This window comes from Aristolochia californica, unplaced genomic scaffold, assembly GCF_029961685.1.
Source record: "Aristolochia californica isolate CCGP_79_NKW_82.1479 unplaced genomic scaffold, dmAriCali1.0.hap1 SCAF_1, whole genome shotgun sequence".
In the NCBI taxonomy this organism is placed as follows: Eukaryota; Viridiplantae; Streptophyta; class Magnoliopsida; order Piperales; family Aristolochiaceae; genus Aristolochia; species Aristolochia californica.
The window spans coordinates 54,804,836-54,822,770 of NW_027181770.1; the positions used below are offsets into that span (position 1 = coordinate 54,804,836).

At 38.1% G+C, this 17,935-nt stretch overlaps 2 protein-coding genes across 2 annotated transcripts; one reads left to right on the forward strand and one right to left on the reverse strand.

Moving 5' to 3' along the window:
• Nucleotides 1–1,616: 1,616 nt before the first annotated feature.
• LOC137951438 (transcription factor bHLH30-like) lies at nt 1,617–5,592 on the reverse strand. Its single transcript, XM_068798101.1, has 3 exons — nt 5,478–5,592; nt 4,103–4,836; nt 1,617–2,366 (listed from the first exon to the last, which is right to left on the reverse strand). Exons 2-3 carry the CDS (start codon nt 4,409–4,411, stop codon nt 1,899–1,901), a joined length of 777 nt encoding a protein of 258 aa, XP_068654202.1. The 5' UTR covers nt 4,412–4,836; nt 5,478–5,592; the 3' UTR covers nt 1,617–1,898.
• Nucleotides 5,593–14,763: 9,171 nt separating this feature from the next.
• Nucleotides 14,764–16,611, forward strand: LOC137948939 (ABC transporter G family member 10-like). The gene is made up of 2 exons (XM_068795166.1): nt 14,764–15,635; nt 15,681–16,611. Exons 1-2 carry the CDS (start codon nt 14,764–14,766, stop codon nt 16,609–16,611), a joined length of 1,803 nt encoding a protein of 600 aa, XP_068651267.1.
• The last annotated feature ends 1,324 nt before the right edge of the window (nt 16,612–17,935 follow it).

Below are 17,935 nucleotides of genomic sequence, written 5' to 3' on the forward strand. Positions count from 1 at the left end.
TAGACTTAATTTAAATATTTCGAGCTCGAGCTCAAACCGAACCCAGCCTCGAACCTAAAATTGGAATTGAGCTTAAGCCCAATAATTTTAACTAAGTTCGAGCTCGAGTTTGAGCTCCAGCCTACACTTAAAACTTTGCATAAAACACATGTCTCAATTTGGGTATTGAATTATTGTGCTACAAAGAATGAAAGTTTGGATCTCCCGAAGGAGAAGGTTTTCTCTCCAATTATTCAGGGTATAAGTTTTTACCTTTTTAATTTTTCATTTGTAATAAGTTCATCTAGAACCTAGTTAAATCTAGATAGAAAGGGCCTTGCTAGAACTTGAATCTGGCTAACTCTTGGGAAGATTGAATTGTAAACCGTGTATATGAGCAAACACATGACTTAGAGCTGAAATCTCTTTTGTGTAATTCTAGCTACTAGAGCTAAATTAGTGAAATTTTCCAAGTACGGACTCTTGAGCAGTGAATACCAAAAGGAGAACATAGATAATAAAACATTTGGTGTCAATTTTTACATTCTTATTTTGCATGTTTACTTAATTTATTATTTCACACCTTAAGTTTTTAAACTTGTAATTTTCAATTCACCCCCTCTCTTGAGAAGCCACTTGAGCCAACACTTTGTTACTAATGCTATGAGTGATAAGCCAATGAAGATGATCTGCGACAACAAGGCAACCCCCTTTGTAGTCAGCAAGCTTTTCTTTTATAAGCTACCAAAACATATAGAAGTTATCTTCTAGTTGTTAACATCGGTGGGAAAGTTTGAACACCTCATGTGAGATTTTCTTGTCAATAGGATGATCAGTTTAATGAAGCTCACAGATATTTAGGGGTGGACACAAGTCAAATTGAGGTCGGGTTTTTGAAACTCGAATCTCATCCTAAAAAGCTCATCCCCACTTTGGCACTTATATGAATCTACCATTCATTTAATATTATAGAAATTCTAAAAAATTAGTCTACATGAAAAAATTATTATTTTATATCAATAAAGAATTTCTCTTTATATATATAAGTTAATTAAATCGGGTTTTTTGGGTCATGATGGATCTGATTAGGTTTCCTGCTTAACCCAACCCAATCTCTAACCCTTGAAGATATTAAGAAATAGTGTAGTATTTATGTATGATTTCTTAATTCTTTATTTATGTAATGGCCCTAAGCTCATTAACTACAGGCTAATAAGATTGTCCTCCTCTCCTCTCTTGTTTGACACAAAATTCAAGTTTCCAAAATTTCACACATTACATTCACATTTACCTTTTTTTTTTTATGATATTGTCCATATCGATTAATGGGGAAGTAGGATTTGGCAACTTCAATCCACACTTGGGGGGGTTAGTCCACAATGAATTCCCCCCGCAATACCTAGTTCATCCCACTTATGGCATTAGTCCAGAATGACTTGACTTGAAGTGAGATAACACCATTTCATCTCCTCAGGCAAAAACGACGAAAAACTGATTCCGCCCCGCTCATTTCCTCTTCTCCTCTCCTCTCGCTCAGCCTTCGTCTCCGACAAATGTTAGTTACTTTCAAAAGGCAGAACTAAGACAAGTAAAACAAGCAGCTCAGTTACTTTCATGAATACATGAATATTCTCTTGAGGAGCACTACAAATAACAATAGAACCTCTTCAAATCTAGATTGATGACTCTCACAATTTTTTACAAGGCTATTCTGTTTTCTGAATTGGAAAGCCAGGTACAGGGTGCTGGGACATAACCGGAGAAGTCATATCCTAATGCTTCAACATCGATCACTCGATTTATACTTCGTAGGATACGCAGTTGCTACAATTCCTTCACTATCCAGCAACTTAATTATTCATAACAACATAGACACAACAGCAAATACGTAGTATAAACTCACCTTCCATGAATTGCATTTACGACGAGGAGCTGGAAGACTCCAGCAGAGATAGCCTTCTTCTTTTGTTACTTAGCCCCCCTAGTGCTGAAAACTCTGAAGAAGAGACTCTATCAAGAACAGTCTTCAGAGCCTGGTGAATAGAGCTTGCGAAAACCCGTCTTTCAATTTCATTCGCGTTTCCTTCACAAACCACCAAGAACACATTCTTTACTCTGCCACCCAAAGTTGAGATCTCTGCTCTAACAGTTTTTAGTCTTAGAGATTGAAGAGTTTGTTTTAGATCAGCCAGAAGTTCTGGCCTATCCTCACAGCATAACGATGCCTTTAATAGAAAAGTTCCTGTATTGACTTCATCGAAATCTGATTCTACTTTGACCTCATCAACTTCTGTTGGAATTACATATCCCGTGCTGATTTCAGCTGCATGTCTTTTCAGCTCCTTTACATAACTGATCACTTCCGCAAGCAGTGCAGCTTTGTCCATCTGCATTGAATTAATATATCATCACTGTAGATGTTCTGGTTTTTATCATTTAGTTCCCAAAAAGCACAATACAAACCCTTCACTTCTTTACAAACATGCGCACTTGAAGAAAACAATCACAAATCAATTTAGAGGAAGGTGATATACAAAAGGAACAAATCCTAACACGACAAAGGATAGCAATTCAAACAAAAAAACACAGAACATATACATAATAAGTAATATCAGAGACTTCTGCTGTGGCTCAGTGGTCTCATACGGTTTTCTCTTGCAGAAGGTCTCAAGTTCAAGAAGTTCAAGCCTCACTAGGCCTGGGGGTTTCAGTTATAGACCTGTTGTAACAGAATTAAAAAACAAAATGTGATGATTAAAGAGTAAAAGATATCCTTTTTCAAACGAGTAAAATAAGTCACTTTTCAAATAAAATAAAATAAAATAGTCCCTTTTCAAGAAAACAATAAAATAAGTTCATGCAAATTGTCTAAAGAAGAGTAAAATAAGTCCGTTTAAAAAAACGAATAAAAAAGTCCTTTTTCAAGAAAACAGTAAAATAAGTTCGTGCAAATTGTCTACAAAATATTGAGTCGCAAACAGGTCAAGTTACTTATAAAGGAAAAAGGGAACATCGATGACGCCTCCACCATTAGTTTCCAAATACAAAACTACAATATTAAGCAACCAACAGATGCTAGTTTATACACAAGGTGTTTATTCAGCAAAATTGAATGGACTCTAGGATAGTTGTTATAAATTTTAGCATTTTGAGTAAGCAACAAAGGATCAACAGCAACCCCTTTTAAGTAGATAATTTTACCCTACAAACAGAGAGTCTCTGTCTAAAGTTGATTGTGCAGACCCTATCAAAATATTACATCAGAAGACCATAAAATACAACAATTAATAATCCAGTAAAATTTCTGGAAGAAGCTGCATGCACATTCTATAAATAATTAAACAAATACTAAAGCAAGAAAAGAAAGAAGCATACGATGCAGACGACATTTTATCAGTCATGGAGAGCCAAAGTAATAAAAGATATAATAAAAATAAAGACTACAAAAGTTACGAGGAATCTCTTGACCTAAAAGACAAATTTAATCACAGTCAAAGGTTTTTATGCAGTCAAGTTTTTGCACCATATGGAATCCAACTTTTGTAGTTCCAAACAATATCCACATACACAAGAAAGATGAGCAAATTTTTTTAAAATTTGATGAAATATACAAATATTTACACAAAATCTAGTTGCCCATCTGGGTATGGGCAGGAAGAACAGTTTGACTATTTTATGAACTTTTGATACATCAGGTAGGTAATGATTGTTTGAGAATTAATTTCGGCTTCAGGAAAGCGAGTGAGCATGATCAAAGTTAATAACGTGCTTAAATCCCTTGTTAGTCAGTAGCAGCATATTATTTCTTATAGAGCATAAAATAGCAAAGGAAATACCAAGCTGAGACAATCTTTTCGGATCATAAAACCTGAAATTAAATGATTGACATTCAAGGGATAGGTGAAAGTTGATGCACCTCTTTAAAAGACGAATTGAAATATCTCTGCATTGGCAAGAATTTTATCTTAAACGATCATCTTTTGAAAGTAGGATCAGTAGATCACCTTAACAGATTGCAGGGTAGTAACCATAAATGAAGCTCTAAACAAACAAAAACAAGTCCAATTGACAGCAAACAAACAGGTGTGGACGCGTAGAAGGGAAAGGGAAAAGAGAAAAGGACCTTTCCAGTGCTGGGCACAAGACTCCTAAGCGTAGAGAGATGAGCATTGATTCTTTCTCTTCTTCTGCGCTCCGCCTCGCTGTGGCTCTTCAAAGCTGCCTTTGCCTTTGCCTCCACAACCCCCTTGGGCCCCAAACGTGCGGGAGCTTTCACTAGCTCCCCTTTTTCACAATCCAAAACCAACGACGAAGAAGACGAAGACCCACTTCGCCCAGTTGCTTTGAAACCGAGGGTCTGAGAATATCCACTCAAGACTCTTGGAACACTACTGTCACAAAGAAGTCCAAAATCCCCAGAAAAAGACGCCATGTGTTAAATGTTTAAGACCCAGAGCCGAAGGACCTCAGGCGAGGATCAAAACCAGGAGGGCGGTTTGACGGGGCTGGCCAGAACGTGAACCTACGACGACGCAGCTCTGATTCTTCTTCTTTTCCGATAGATTGATTCCTTGTCACTCTTTTCTCTTCCATTACGCAGAAATAAGCGACTTGGGAGTGAGATCAATGGGCAAGTCTCTTCATCTTCGACTTTTCGAATTTGAAGTCGAGCATTTCTTGCTATTATTGAGAACTATTTGAAAAGATATCGAAAACCCAATTGTTTACTACGGTGAATCTTCAAGAACTAGTTGCAGAACCGACAGATACTCTATAAACTAGAAACAAAGAAGGGACATCATGGCCTCTTCATACAGCGTCAGAATTCCAGCGCTTCGAGCACGAACCCCCGTTACTCTACAGAGATTCGTAAACACAAAAGCAGAAACTGTGAATCTACAGAAGCTGGTTAGAAAACTTCCGTATATTCAAAACCCTATAGTCTACAGCCTCCTGCAGCGGACGTAGGAAACGGAGCTCCAAACACATTTAAATAGACAACTTTTCGTTTTTTTTAAATACTTTTTCCTACCCAAGAGCTCGATTAGTGAGAAGAACGGACAAGGAACCACAAACCGAAACCGTGAAGATTAAATAATAATAAATAAACAATAATTCAAATAGAGCACAAACTACTACCCAAACCTTGCAGACTTCAATGCCCCTCGATACAGCTATACTACCGCTTCAAAATATTAGATTAATGGTAAAGAGTGCATTAGATGAATCTTTTCTCTCTTTCTTTCCATTTTCCATTCCGCATGCCAATTTATGCCACCCAATCTGGTAATTACGAGTTAATCCATCGCTCAGAACAAAGAAGTAATGATCTGGCCAGTTACTGACTGAAGAACGAGTACAGAGCCCATAATTCTAAATCTACGCTTGCGAATTACTAGAAATTGCTGATCAAAGTTTGATATAGATGGGTAAGTGGAAGTGAACATTCTCATTAAAAAACAAATAAATGAACTAATTAAAAAAAGAGCGGACGAAACCTCAAATTTCTTTATCGTCGCCGGTGGAAGTCGGTAAGAACTCTCTGGTTTTATAATCCACAAATTCGAAGTATGAGATGACAATTGTTGATGTGGGACGCTTAACTCCCTCGGCCCCTTGCCCTTATGGCTCATTAGACTTTTGGATTTCTGATATTTATTAATCGAAATCTCAAGTTGTCTTGAAGTGTTAGGACAATGACAGAGAGCCATCCATCACCTTAAAGCAGTAAGGGCCAATGACCTTCCTTGCCTTCTTCACATCACCTTCTCTGAATAAAAAAAAAAAAAACTGGAAGACAAACACCAAACCTCCATGAATTTAATAAACTTCATTATCCCCGAGTTTGCTTTCTCATCTTCAACCTGCCTAGGAGCTGACTCTTTTGTCCACTATGCTCGCATCCTTTAAGAAGAGCAAAGAGCTATGTTTAAATACCTGCATTTGTCCATATTCAATTCATCAAAGATAAGGCAGTATTATAATAACTTGTAGGCTTAACTTCTGTAACTTGCTTCGTTAATTACATCACCTACCCTCTTAGTCAAACACCAAATTCCTCCCAGCACCGACAGAACTGACACAAATAATTAAACTAAGAATGATGTCTAGTGTGTAAGATAGAAGATTTGAGCACAAAATGGTTATGTATTTGCCTAAGGTGTTCTAGATTCGTTCTTGTAATGGGTTTGGTGGGTGAGCAACAATGGCCACAAGTACAAAATTACACCAACCATAGGGTAGGATCCTTGGAGTTGACTTGTTTGTAGTGAACTAAAAACTAGTTGTGAAATGTAATTTTTTTGTTGTTCCCCAAGTAATGAGTGATGAGTTGTGTTGAAGAGTTAAAAGCTAAGAGAGGTTGAGTTGTAATTGCTCCTATATTCTAGTTTATACTTTGTTATGGTCCATTTGTTAAGGATAATCGATCAACCTGAATAGGTATAATCGATCGGACATGTCATGGTATATTTATAAGATGACCGATCGACTTGAATAGCTGATCAATCATACATTGGGTTGCTTAGCCAGCCTAATAAAACATGATCGATGGCATGATCGATCAATCGAGTCTGATCGAGCGATTGCCATCCATGACGAATATGTTTTCAATTCATGTAATGGCAATAATGTAACTTTTGTTTTCATGGTAGTTAATGTAATTTCTATAATCCCTTTTTATTAACTCAATAAAAGGAATAGAGTCCAAGAGAGGGCAGAGAAGAATTACAACCCTATTTTTATTTTAGTGTAGCCTCTCCTCTAAACCTCTTTTTCATCCAATTTCTCGTCCTTCCCACAATCCATCCTATTTTTTTTCGATTACTGCATTGGCTCAAAAGGATGGTATCTAACTGTATCAAAGCAACTTTCTTGGGGTTTTTCTTCTTCGTCATGTGTGGTGGAATACGAGAGTAATAGAAAGAGATGAGAAAAACCAAATTGGATGTTGTCGTAGTTGGTTCTTCTACGCCAAAAATTATCGTTGAGAATTGGACAACACTATGTGTAAAGGTGGATGAAGTTGCAACTTTTGTCTAGCAATTAGCCAAAGATGGTTGCATTCCCAAGTTGATCAATGGTTCGGGAGACATCTTTTCGGTTTGTCTTCAATTTGGGTTCATCTCCACATCCATTATTGCCCACGCCAAGCACTCCACAATTCACCCAGCCCACAATTTCACTCGAGCCACCTGCTCAACCAAATTCCCCAAGACAATTTTTGCATCCCTACCACCAAGACATACCTTATGTTAGCCCAAGCGGCTTCTCAAGAGGGGGGTGAATTGAGGTTTACAAGTTAAAATTTCAACTCAAGCGTGGAATGTAAAGCATACAATTAAGCAATTTCAAAATAAAATCACACACCATTAAGATGACACATGATTTTTTGTTATCGACGTTCCCCTATTGATATTCACAAGCCAAGAACTCTTGCTTGGAAAATTTCATTATTTAAACTCTAATAGTTGGAGTTTACATAAAAGAGATTTGAGCTCTCTTTAAGCCACGTGTAACTCAAGTACACGCTTTTACAAATACAATCTTCCCAAGAGATTGACTAGATTCTAGTTCTTGCTAGGTCTTTTATATCTAGATTACAATAGGTTCTAGATGAACCTTTCTCAAAAGATAAATCAAAAGAAAGGTAAAAACTACTTACACCCTTTCACTTGGAGAGTACGTTTTCCTTGAGAGATCCAAACATCCAATCGTTCTAGCACAATGTTTGAATGGGAGCTTGTTTAATGCAAATGCAAGGAAGGTGGAGGAAACAGTTGTTATTTCATACAGGAATTCAAATTGGATCCATAGAGCCAAAATGAACTACTAAATTTCAAGCATCTCTCACTCTTTATGTGGCTCAGTAAGTGGTCGAGTATTTTGATATTTTTCGACGTAGTTTATAAAGATAAGCAAGAAAAAGTGCTCCTTGACATTTTTTCTATGTTAGCTAAAGACTACGTTAATGGCAATATTTACAAATATGGAGCAGAGTAAAGGCATAGGTAGCAGAAGTTCTAGATGAGATCACAAGTCAAGCAATGTTGTCGTCAAAGCATGCATAAGCCACTATACTCAAGATAAGGGGGCACGACCTTCTTCACTAGGTCACCAATCACACCTGATGCAATAGTTATTACGAAACTCCAGGTCTTAGGCAATGAGTAGGTCCAGAGAGCGTATCAGAAAAGAATAAAAGAAGGTTTCCCAACTACATTTGCAAATATGCAAGCACGTACCAACAACCATAAAATAATATTTACCACAACAAGTCTATTCTTTGTCAAGGCTCTATGTGCTCTAGGCTCTACAACTTGATAAATAGTAGCAAAGCTTCAAATCCCTAATAAATTGTACTTCAGTTGTCAAAGGACAGGTCTTGAATTTGAATTAAATCAATGACGTTAGAAGGGCAAGACATGTACATTCTCTCAAACAATTATTCTTCCAAACTAACTACCACCTATGGTAATATCAACTCACTGCTCAATTACGATCCTTTCTACTCAAATAGAGAACAAATAGAGCTAAAGGTAAGCAAGACAAATAGCTCTAATTAGTTCTTCTTCCCTTTGCCTTTCTTGAATAGCAATGACTATGGAATATGATTGTGTTAACTGAGTATTGATGATAGCAAAACTTACTTAATCTAACAATTGCAAATTTAGCATTTCCTCTGCAATTCCTTCAAGAAAAAAAAATTAAATAAATAAATCGAGGTCTATGTAAAAGAACTAGCATAAGCATCTCAAAATCTCAAGCTTCACAAATGTGTCACATCATCTTAAAGAATCATCTGCAAGAGAATAAGCAAAGAATTGAAGATTGGAGTTTAAGTAGTCTAACAAATCTCAAGAACTCTATCTATGTAAAAGAACAACCCCAATTCTTCAAACTTGAGGTACAATATAAAAAATTTAGAGCTATAGGATAATTTGTATTCACAACATGCTTTACCGATGAATACCTATCTTTCAACCATGTTAGAATCATTTAGGACTAAAATTAATTATGCATTGAAATAGTAATCTAGCTGGGCATGATCGACCATTGTCTGCCAATGATCAATCAACCAAAAAAAAAAAGTGGGCTAAAATATAAAATATGATCCATAAATTTAAGAGATTGTTTGATCAATTAAAACTTGACTAGGACGACCCCTTTGGATTGATCGATCTCTTTTATCCAAGCTTTGAAAAATTATAAAACACGATAGATCATACTTGTGGATTGATTAATCATATAGGAGTATGCCAATGGATTAGCTAGGTAAATAGCTCCAACTAATTCCTCTCTTTGTCTTTCTTTAACAAAAATATTAGTGGAATAAAATTGCTCACCTTCAATCATCAGATAAAGAGAGATATGGATTATACAGCGAGAAGCAACATATTGGAACTGATCGTACCTGGGCCATCATTAGAGCCACATAAACACCAGCTGTGAAGGGATGCAAAGGGCCTAGATCACCTTGAGGCCTTGTTGATCGGACTTGTTCACCTACTTTCCACATCCTCGTTTGGTCAATTTTGCCCACAGGGAAGGCAGGCAACCCTTCTTTTTCCTGCCATCAAGCATCACAGCCAAGAGCCAATTAGGTGTTTGAGCATTCCACTGTGAACAGCAAAACTAGAATTTATTCCAGCGCCATTTATCTCCTTTCCTTGAACATACAACCTTCTTACAGATGGCCCCATCCCTTTCGGGCAGACTGCAATTACACTGATGTTCTTAGGGAAGTCTTGCGCCAGGGACTGCAGATGTCCAAGGAGGAATCCATGTGAAAGTCCAAGAATGCTGTTTGGTTGCATGTGAGAAAATATTTTCTCATAGTTATCCGCCTGCAAAAGAGAAGCAACAACTCACACAAGCTGAATGCAAAATGAGCAATTATGTGGTAGATAAAGCATATATAAATCAAACCTGTGCAGCATCAGATATTAAAAGCAAAACAAGGTCACTGCCTGCAACTGTTTCCCATCTATCACCCAAAGTTCCATCTTGCTCTGAAAATCCAGCAGTGTGCTTCAGCAAAGGAACTAGAACCTTTCCTCAATCCAACACCAACTAATTGAAGCCTACAAGAAAGCTCCAGTATATTCATACTTAAAACTGAAATTAGACACAGAGAAAATGCCTCCTTTTTTTATGGCCAGTTCCATAATCCAGTGAAACACAAGTACATAATGTTAAATAATAAGCAAGAGAACTCTCAAAAAGAATCTACTTATTTGATCCACCAGGAACAGTCAGATATCCCTCAGGCATGACATAATATTTTAAACCACATACCATAAAACAAGGCAAATTCTAGATAAGAAAAAATTATAAAAAAAAGGTGGAAAAAATCATTGACTCTCTTCCAGTGGAAAGTACAGAGATTATTCTAAAACCCGATATTAGACAGAGAAAAAATGTCCCCTTTTGGATCACCACTAGGATAATCCAGTGCAATACTGGTACATTTCTTACATTATACGTAAGAGAACCATAAAAAAAAATATATATATCTACTCATTTTATCCACCTGGAACATTCAGATATTCCTCAGATATGACATAAGATTCCCAAACCAAAAATCAAAAAGAAAAAAAGAAGCTAGATACTATATAACTAATGAAAATTTTCAAAAATATTAAAAGATTTAAGAAAGAGCTCACATTTACAATGATGTTGGACTTCGCGTCAGCAAGCGAATCTCTCAAATTCTGGGCTTGCGCAGGACCCTTTTATTGGTTACCTTTCTCCTACCATCCTTTTGTTACTCTCATACCCCTTTGTGCCAACCTCTTGTGTGTTGTTTCTGTTGGTTTCTCTTTTTATATACATAAATATAGGGGTGGCATCAAATTGAAACGATTTGTGAACAGTTCGCGTTTGGCTCGGTTCGGCTCAACCCATCCCAATCTCAAATTGAATTCGAGATTGGGGTTTTGTTCGTTTAGTTACATGAGTTGAGGTTCGGTTCTTGAGCTCACGAGCCGGCTCGGTAACTTAAATGATTTTTTCAGGCCTTTGAGGACAACGTGGAGTCTTCATAAATCACTCATATCATGTTAGTCCTCCGGTCCTCTTCCTCTCCCATCCACTCTCCTCTTATCTTGTCTTCTCTAACAAATCAATAGAGTCAAAAAACTCTCGAACTCTACCGTAGGATGTGATTGCTGGCTTTTGGAGTGGATATGGAAGCTCCTTGGTGAGATTGAAGATCATCACCTTCTGATGGACCCAAATGATTTCCTCTGGCTAAAAAAACTGTTGGCTATCAAAACATCAGAATTCAGGTTGATAGCATTCTGCTTCATGTCCAAGGCATTGTTGGAACTAATGAGATAGTCCAAGGATCTAAGGCACAAGGTCCCACAGGTCCTGGGGGTGGGCTAGACCCAATCAGGGGGCCTAGGGTTTAGGAAGCCGCCATGAAATTCTCTAATTTCTTGTGTTAGTTTTTTTCCTTGTAGAAAACCAGAAATCATGAGGCAATTTGTGTGAGCTACAACATTTAATTTTTTCAATTAATATATTCCTTATTACCGCATAGCCATGACCACACAGATATAAAATGTAGCTATAATTAGTAACAAGGAATCGTCATTTTGGGAGTAGTCCTTGAGCCTTGAAGTACGCCACCAATCATCATAAATCTCTTCTATTCCAAACTTGAAACTAAAGCCTTTTTTTATGAAAGACTTTTGTTTTGGAAGAATCTTTAAAAGTGTATCCAATTTTATGTAGAAGTTATGTCCAATTTTAGGTAAAATTTATGTATAATTTTATATACAGTTTATTTGACATGTATTTTATGCAAAGTTTTAAATGTACGTTAGAGCTCAAACCTGCTTGAGCTCGAACTCGAACTCGTTTAAAATTATTAGGCTCAAGCTCGATTCTAATTTTAGGCTTGAGGTTGGGCTCGGGTCGAGCTCGAGTTCCAAGTATTTAAATCAAACCCAACTCAAACATATGTAGGTCAGTTCGACTCGACTCGATGTCACCCCTATACATATGGGTGTTTTTAAGTCCATTGAGACTTTTTTATGAGTAACCTTAAGTGGGTTTTATCCTCGTCCTTTGAGTGAAATGTATTATCCTTTTTAGTGATTATTATCACTACTTTTGTTTGAAATCCTATGTGGTTGGTTTCAAACCTTTTTATATGTACATCACCCATCTTCTTTTTTGAGAGTCTATGTTTGATCGAGTTCTTATCCTTGGGATACCTTGATGGAGAAGATAATAAACACAGTTATGTTTTTATTTCAAACTAGGATTACACTGATACCTTCTATCTTGAGGGGGAGAAGTAGAAGAAAAAGTAAAAGAAAGAGGTATTTTATTCCACATCTTGTGATAATTTATATGTGACCAAAATATTCAAGAAGGGGAGTACAATAGATGAAGTTTTTGCATCTGTAAAAAAAAAAATTGAAGACCAAGAATAATTTTCATTGCAAGCTAAAGTTATAACCTCCAACTTGAGGGGGAGTGTTGAAGAGCAAATATAGAAGAGTCTTACATGACTCTCACAGTAAGAAGTCTTATGGAGCTAGAACTATTATGAAAGGAGGTCTCACAAAAGATTTTCAATTTAAAGGTGTTTTAATTATGTTAGTCTTCTATTTATGTTCAGTTGTTCAATTATTCTATGATTTATCTTTTAGTATTTAATTTTGGGTGTAACCGGGATAAGGGTAGTTTAATTTTAATTGGATTCTACTTGTTTTCTTTATTATAAATAGATGTTCATGTACTCAGATTACATCGAGTTAGTGAAGTTTTTCTCTTTTCCAGAAATTCAACAATTGAATATTCTATCATTCCACCCTCGTTGAAGACCAACCTTGCCCTCAAGGTTGAAAGTCGAGGAGTTGTAGAATAAATTCATCATCACGTTCCCATGTTACTTCATCAATTGGGGCTTGATCCATTGCACTACCATGTTTGATATGTAATTTGGGACCATGTCAAACCTAATGCTTTTTGAGGATGACTAAAGGTAAGGCAGTTGTATCAACTTTAAAGGATGGGAGTGAGGAAGAGACAATATGGGTTTTTCCAATTCTTTTCTTGAGTTGAGAAATATAGAAGACATAATGGATCTGTTGGTAAGTCCAATTTATATGCTACCTTATTGACCAATTGAATTATTTTCTACAAGGCAAAGAACCATGGAGTGAGATTAATTTTGATTCCTTCGTACTGCAAATGATTGTTGCCTATATGGCTAACTTTGAGATAGACCAAACCATCTTCAAAAAATTCTAACTCTTTGTGCTTTATGCCATGTTGGATCTTCATGCGTTGTTGAGCCAGAGTGAGGTGATGTTTTAGTAGTATTAGTGTTTGATCACGATCCAGTAAAACTTCTTCAACTTCCACATTGTTTCTAGTACCTTTGACATAGAAAGAAATATTGGGGGAAGCTTGTCATAAACAACTTCAAAAGGAGACATCTTTAAAGAAGAGTGATTGTGTGAGTATTCTACCTAGGAAGGTAAAAATGGGGATATTTGCTCAGTCTATCCACAACGATTAGAATGGTTATTTTGCCTTTTGATGGTGTTAGCCCTTCAATGAAATCCATTGACACATCTTCCCATCTTTTTAGAATTGGCAAGGGTTCCATGCGTCCTACAAGAATGGTGCTATTATATTTGATTCATTGACAAGTATCATAGCTTACCACATAATTTTTTACATCGATCTTAAGACCTGTCCAAAAGAAAGACTTTCTCACCTTGTGGTAGGCTTTGACAATACCTTCATGCCCGATAGTAGGGGAGTTGTGCATCTCTTTTAGAATTGTTTATCTCATACCTTAATTGCAAGCTAAAGCATCCATCCAATTTTTGAACAAAAGTAAAGAATCATACCTCTTTATAGTGAGTAACTAAAGTAGGCTCATGGCGAACCTTAAGTAGGAGCTCTGTCACTTGGGTATCAAAATGGTATGCAATCTTGATATCTTGTAAAAGTAAGGAATTGGTAAAGCACAAATAGTCATAACCCATCAATTTCACCGGCCATCTTTACTGCAAAAAGTTGGTAAATACATTGTTGAAACAAATGGTCGATGCAAGATGGTAAACTGTTTATGTTCAAGGTCTTCAATGTTAGATTGCTTGTTCCAAGGCTAAGATTTCCTTTTGGACCAACAAGAGAGCCTTTTGTCCTTAAGATCAAATGAAATATAATAATAATAATAATAATAATAATAATAATAATAATCCGAAATCTTAAATTAAGACAGCAAGCCCATACAGGTAGAGCCCATTCTCGACCAATTCAGTCTTTTCAAAATGACCATAATACCCCCAACGGATATGGTAGAAACGGTAAAGGCGAGAGTGTCAGATGGGAGGGTGGCGAGTGTGAGCACCAACTTGAACGACTCAATTCCCTGCCCGGTCAATATAGCTGTTCACCTGAAACGCGTTGCTGCGCCCTCTCTCTCCCTCTCCTTCCTTCTCTCAAAGCAACACCTGAAAACCCTTTCTGAGACTTAAATGAGGAAAACGGGAGTTGAGATTCTTTACAGATGAATTTTAAGAAGATACAGGTTGATAAATATTACGTCTTTAGAAGGGAAAGAAACCCCGGAAGAAGACGAATCAGTCAAGCTCGGGAAAACAACCCCTTCATGCTAGCGTGTATGGGAACTGTTAGTTTGGTGTGTTAGCTCATCTCCTCCTTCCTTCCCCTCTCCCACACGCGCTTCCTCTGTGTGTCTACCCTTCTACTTCCCTTACTCTGCTTGCCTCTTCTGTTCCTCTTTACTCGATGGCTCTGCTTGTGAATATGCCAGATTCGAGGCATCGGAAACTTTCTTACAAAATCCAAGCCTGGAACTTGAGTTACCGGATCCATCGCCGGGGAGATAAAAGCGGAAGCAAGCAGATTCTGAGAAATGTTAGTTGCAAAGCTAGACCAGGGGAAATCCTGGCGGTCGCAGGACCTAGTGGAGCAGGTAAAACCACTTTGTTGGAGATTCTTGCCGGTGTTGTTAATCTGAACCAAGTCTCCGGGAGGATTAAGATCAACGATAAGCCTATGAAAGTTGAGAATTTTCGACGCATTTCTGGGTATGTGACTCAAGACGACGCGCTTTTCCCGTTGCTCACGGTGAAGGAGACGCTTATTTATAGTGCCAGATTGAAGGTGGCCGGCGGGCATCAAGCGGCTGTCGTGAGGGTGGCGCAGCTCTTGAAGGACTTGAGACTGGAGCACGTGGCTTGTTCGAGGATTGGTGGGGATATGAGTGGGTCTCGCGGCGTCTCTGGTGGAGAAAGGCGAAGGGTCTCCATTGGAGTCGATTTGGTGCATGACCCTGCCGTTTTATTGCTGGATGAGCCCACTTCCGGCTTGGACTCTGCCTCGGCCCTTCATGTCATATCTTTGCTCAAATCTATGGCCGTCGAGCAGGGTAAGACGATCATCTTAACGATCCACCAACCGGGTTTTCGAATTCTGGAGCTTTTCGATCGAGTGGTCCTCTTATCAGAAGGTTCAGTCCTTCACCATGGGTCGTTAAAGCAGCTGGAGAACAGGATAAAAGCCTCTGGACATTGTATCCCGAGGCACGTCAATGTGCTCGAGTTCGCCATTGAGGCTCTTGAAAGCCTGGTCGTAAAGTCTTCACCTGTGGAAGACAAGTATTTTCTGGAAAACCATTTTAACGCAATACACGGGGAATCCAGGCCGCAAAATCAAGAACACAACGACCAACCTGGCGGGGCGAGAGATCCAAACGTCAAAGACACGCCATTTTCCTTCGCGAATTCTCGCTGCAAGGAGGTCTTCATACTAGGGGAGAGATTCTGCAAGAACGTATTACGGACCAAACAGCTTTTCGCTGCAAGAACGATTCAAGCCGTGGTTGCCGGCTTCGCGTTAGGAACGATATTCATGAATGTAGGCCGAGAAGGCGGTCGCACAGCTTTGCAAACAGTGATCGGTTTCTTCGCTTTCAGCCTCACCTTCTTGCTCTCTTCAACAACAGAAGGATTGCCTGTCTTCTTACAAGAAAGAAGAATTTTAATGAGAGAAACGTCCCGAGGAGCATGCAGAGTATCTTCCTACGTCATATCTAATGCCCTCGTCTTCCTTCCTTTCCTTCTGATGGTGGCGCTCCTATACACTACTCCTGTGTATTGGCTGGTGGGTCTTAGAAGAGATCTTGATGGATTTCTATACTTCTCATTGGTGGTTTTGATGGTTGTTTTGACGGCCAACTCTTTCGTCGCCTGTTTCAGTGCCTTGGTTCCGAATTTCATCATGGGTAATTCTCTTATAGCCGGATTTATGGGTTCATTCTTCTTGTTTTCTGGGTATTTTATTTCGAGCAAGGACATACCCCCTTACTGGATTTTCATGCACTACCTGAGCTTGTTCAAGTACCCATTCGAGGCCTTTATGATAAACGAGTACGGTGGGGAGAAGAACCAGGGGAGATGCCTGGAAATGGATAGAGGGGTCTGTCTTCTGGACGGAGAAGCTTTTCTAGAACAGCAAGGGCTGAAAGCGTCGCAAAAATGGAGTAACTTAGGGGTGATGCTGTGCTTCATTTGTGGATACAGAATCATCTGTTTCTTCATTCTGTGGATCAGATGCTACGTCACAAGAAAGTAGAGTTCTTTTCTTTTGAAAAATGAACACAAATAAAGTAACGAAAAGTTTTCAAGGATCATTGTGAGCTCAATTGTTATCACCTAAATCGATTCAGAAACGATGGTGCCTAGTGCTTTGGTATAACTTGAAGAAGGAGAAGATAAACCTACGAGTTTATCTTGCCAATGCCATTTACAATCTATGGGATTGAGTTGAAGAAGGTTCAAGGAATCATTACAACCTCTTTAGTGCATAATAGTCTTGAGAGAGATGGAGCTGGAAAGAAGTAAAGTTGTTGTAAAAAGGAAAAGAGATGAGGGAGGACAAATTGATCATTCAAGGGAGGAAAAGAAGGAAGTTCCATCATCTATGAGGAACTCAAAGCTATAGCTGCAACTGACTATGAACTCACAGATAAAAGAACAGGAAGGCAGGAAGAAGAGGTAAAGTTGCTGAGAAAACAGATAGATGTTATGGATGACAAGTTGACATAGGTTCTGGGTCAGTTGGGTAGTGACCAGAAAAAGAAATCAATGTCTAGGAATGATTTTTCTAGCTTTGATGGAAAGTTAGGATCTAACAGTCCAAACCCAGTTGGAACTTCTAGACCCATAAAGATTGAAGTAGACGATGAGTTTCCTCATGAATACAAGAAAGCCAGTGGCTTATATGTAATTTTGTTATTTTCTTTAGTCTTTATTCCCTGCCTATAACTTAAAAGGGTATTTATGTAATATATAAATCTTTTAAGTGATTATATAAAGGATGTGGGGGAGGATTAGGGTATCATTCAAAACCCTAACACCCCAACCCTCTTCTCCAACTTTGATCTTCTCTCGTTTTCACCCTTGTTCTTTCTTCAACTCTCTCTTCACAACTCTTCTCTTCTCCTCACCTCACCATACTCTCACACAAAGCTTCCTAACGTGTAACTAATGGGATCCTAAGATTTAACACCGTATTAGAGCAGAAGTCTTAGGATTCCAAAAGTTTTTTGCTCTATTTATGTAGAGGCTGCTTCCTATAAAAGAGAAGCACCCCATTCCTATTATTGATGAATTATTTGATGAACTGCACGGTGCTATAATCTTTTCCAAGTTGGATGTGCGTTGGGGATATCATCAAATCAAAGTGGATAACCATGGTATGGAAAAGATGGGTTTTCTGAAGCATGACTGGCACTACGAATTTCTCATAAAGCCTTGACTAATACTCCATCAACCTTCAAGTGCCCCATGAACAACATTTTTAGGCCTTACGGAGGTTTGCGTTGTTCTTCTTTGATGATATTTTGATATACAACAAGTCATGGGATGGTCATCTATGCCACCTCCACATTGTCCTT

What these genes read in the sequence shown, in the direction of transcription:
- LOC137948939 (XM_068795166.1), top strand. Translation starts at nt 14,764, where the DNA reads ATGGCTCTGCTTGTGAATATGCCAGATTCGAGGCATCGGAAACTTTCT. An exon ending in TCTTCACCTGTGGAAGACAA is followed by an intron (nt 15,636 to 15,680) that starts GTATTTTCTGGA and finishes CGGGGAATCCAG; the next exon opens with GCCGCAAAATCAAGAACACA.
- LOC137951438 (XM_068798101.1), bottom strand. Translation starts at nt 4,411, where the DNA reads ATGGCGTCTTTTTCTGGGGATTTTGGACTTCTTTGTGACAGTAGTGTT. An exon ending in TTGTGCCCAGCACTGGAAAG is followed by an intron (nt 2,367 to 4,102) that starts GTCCTTTTCTCT and finishes AATTCAATGCAG; the next exon opens with ATGGACAAAGCTGCACTGCT.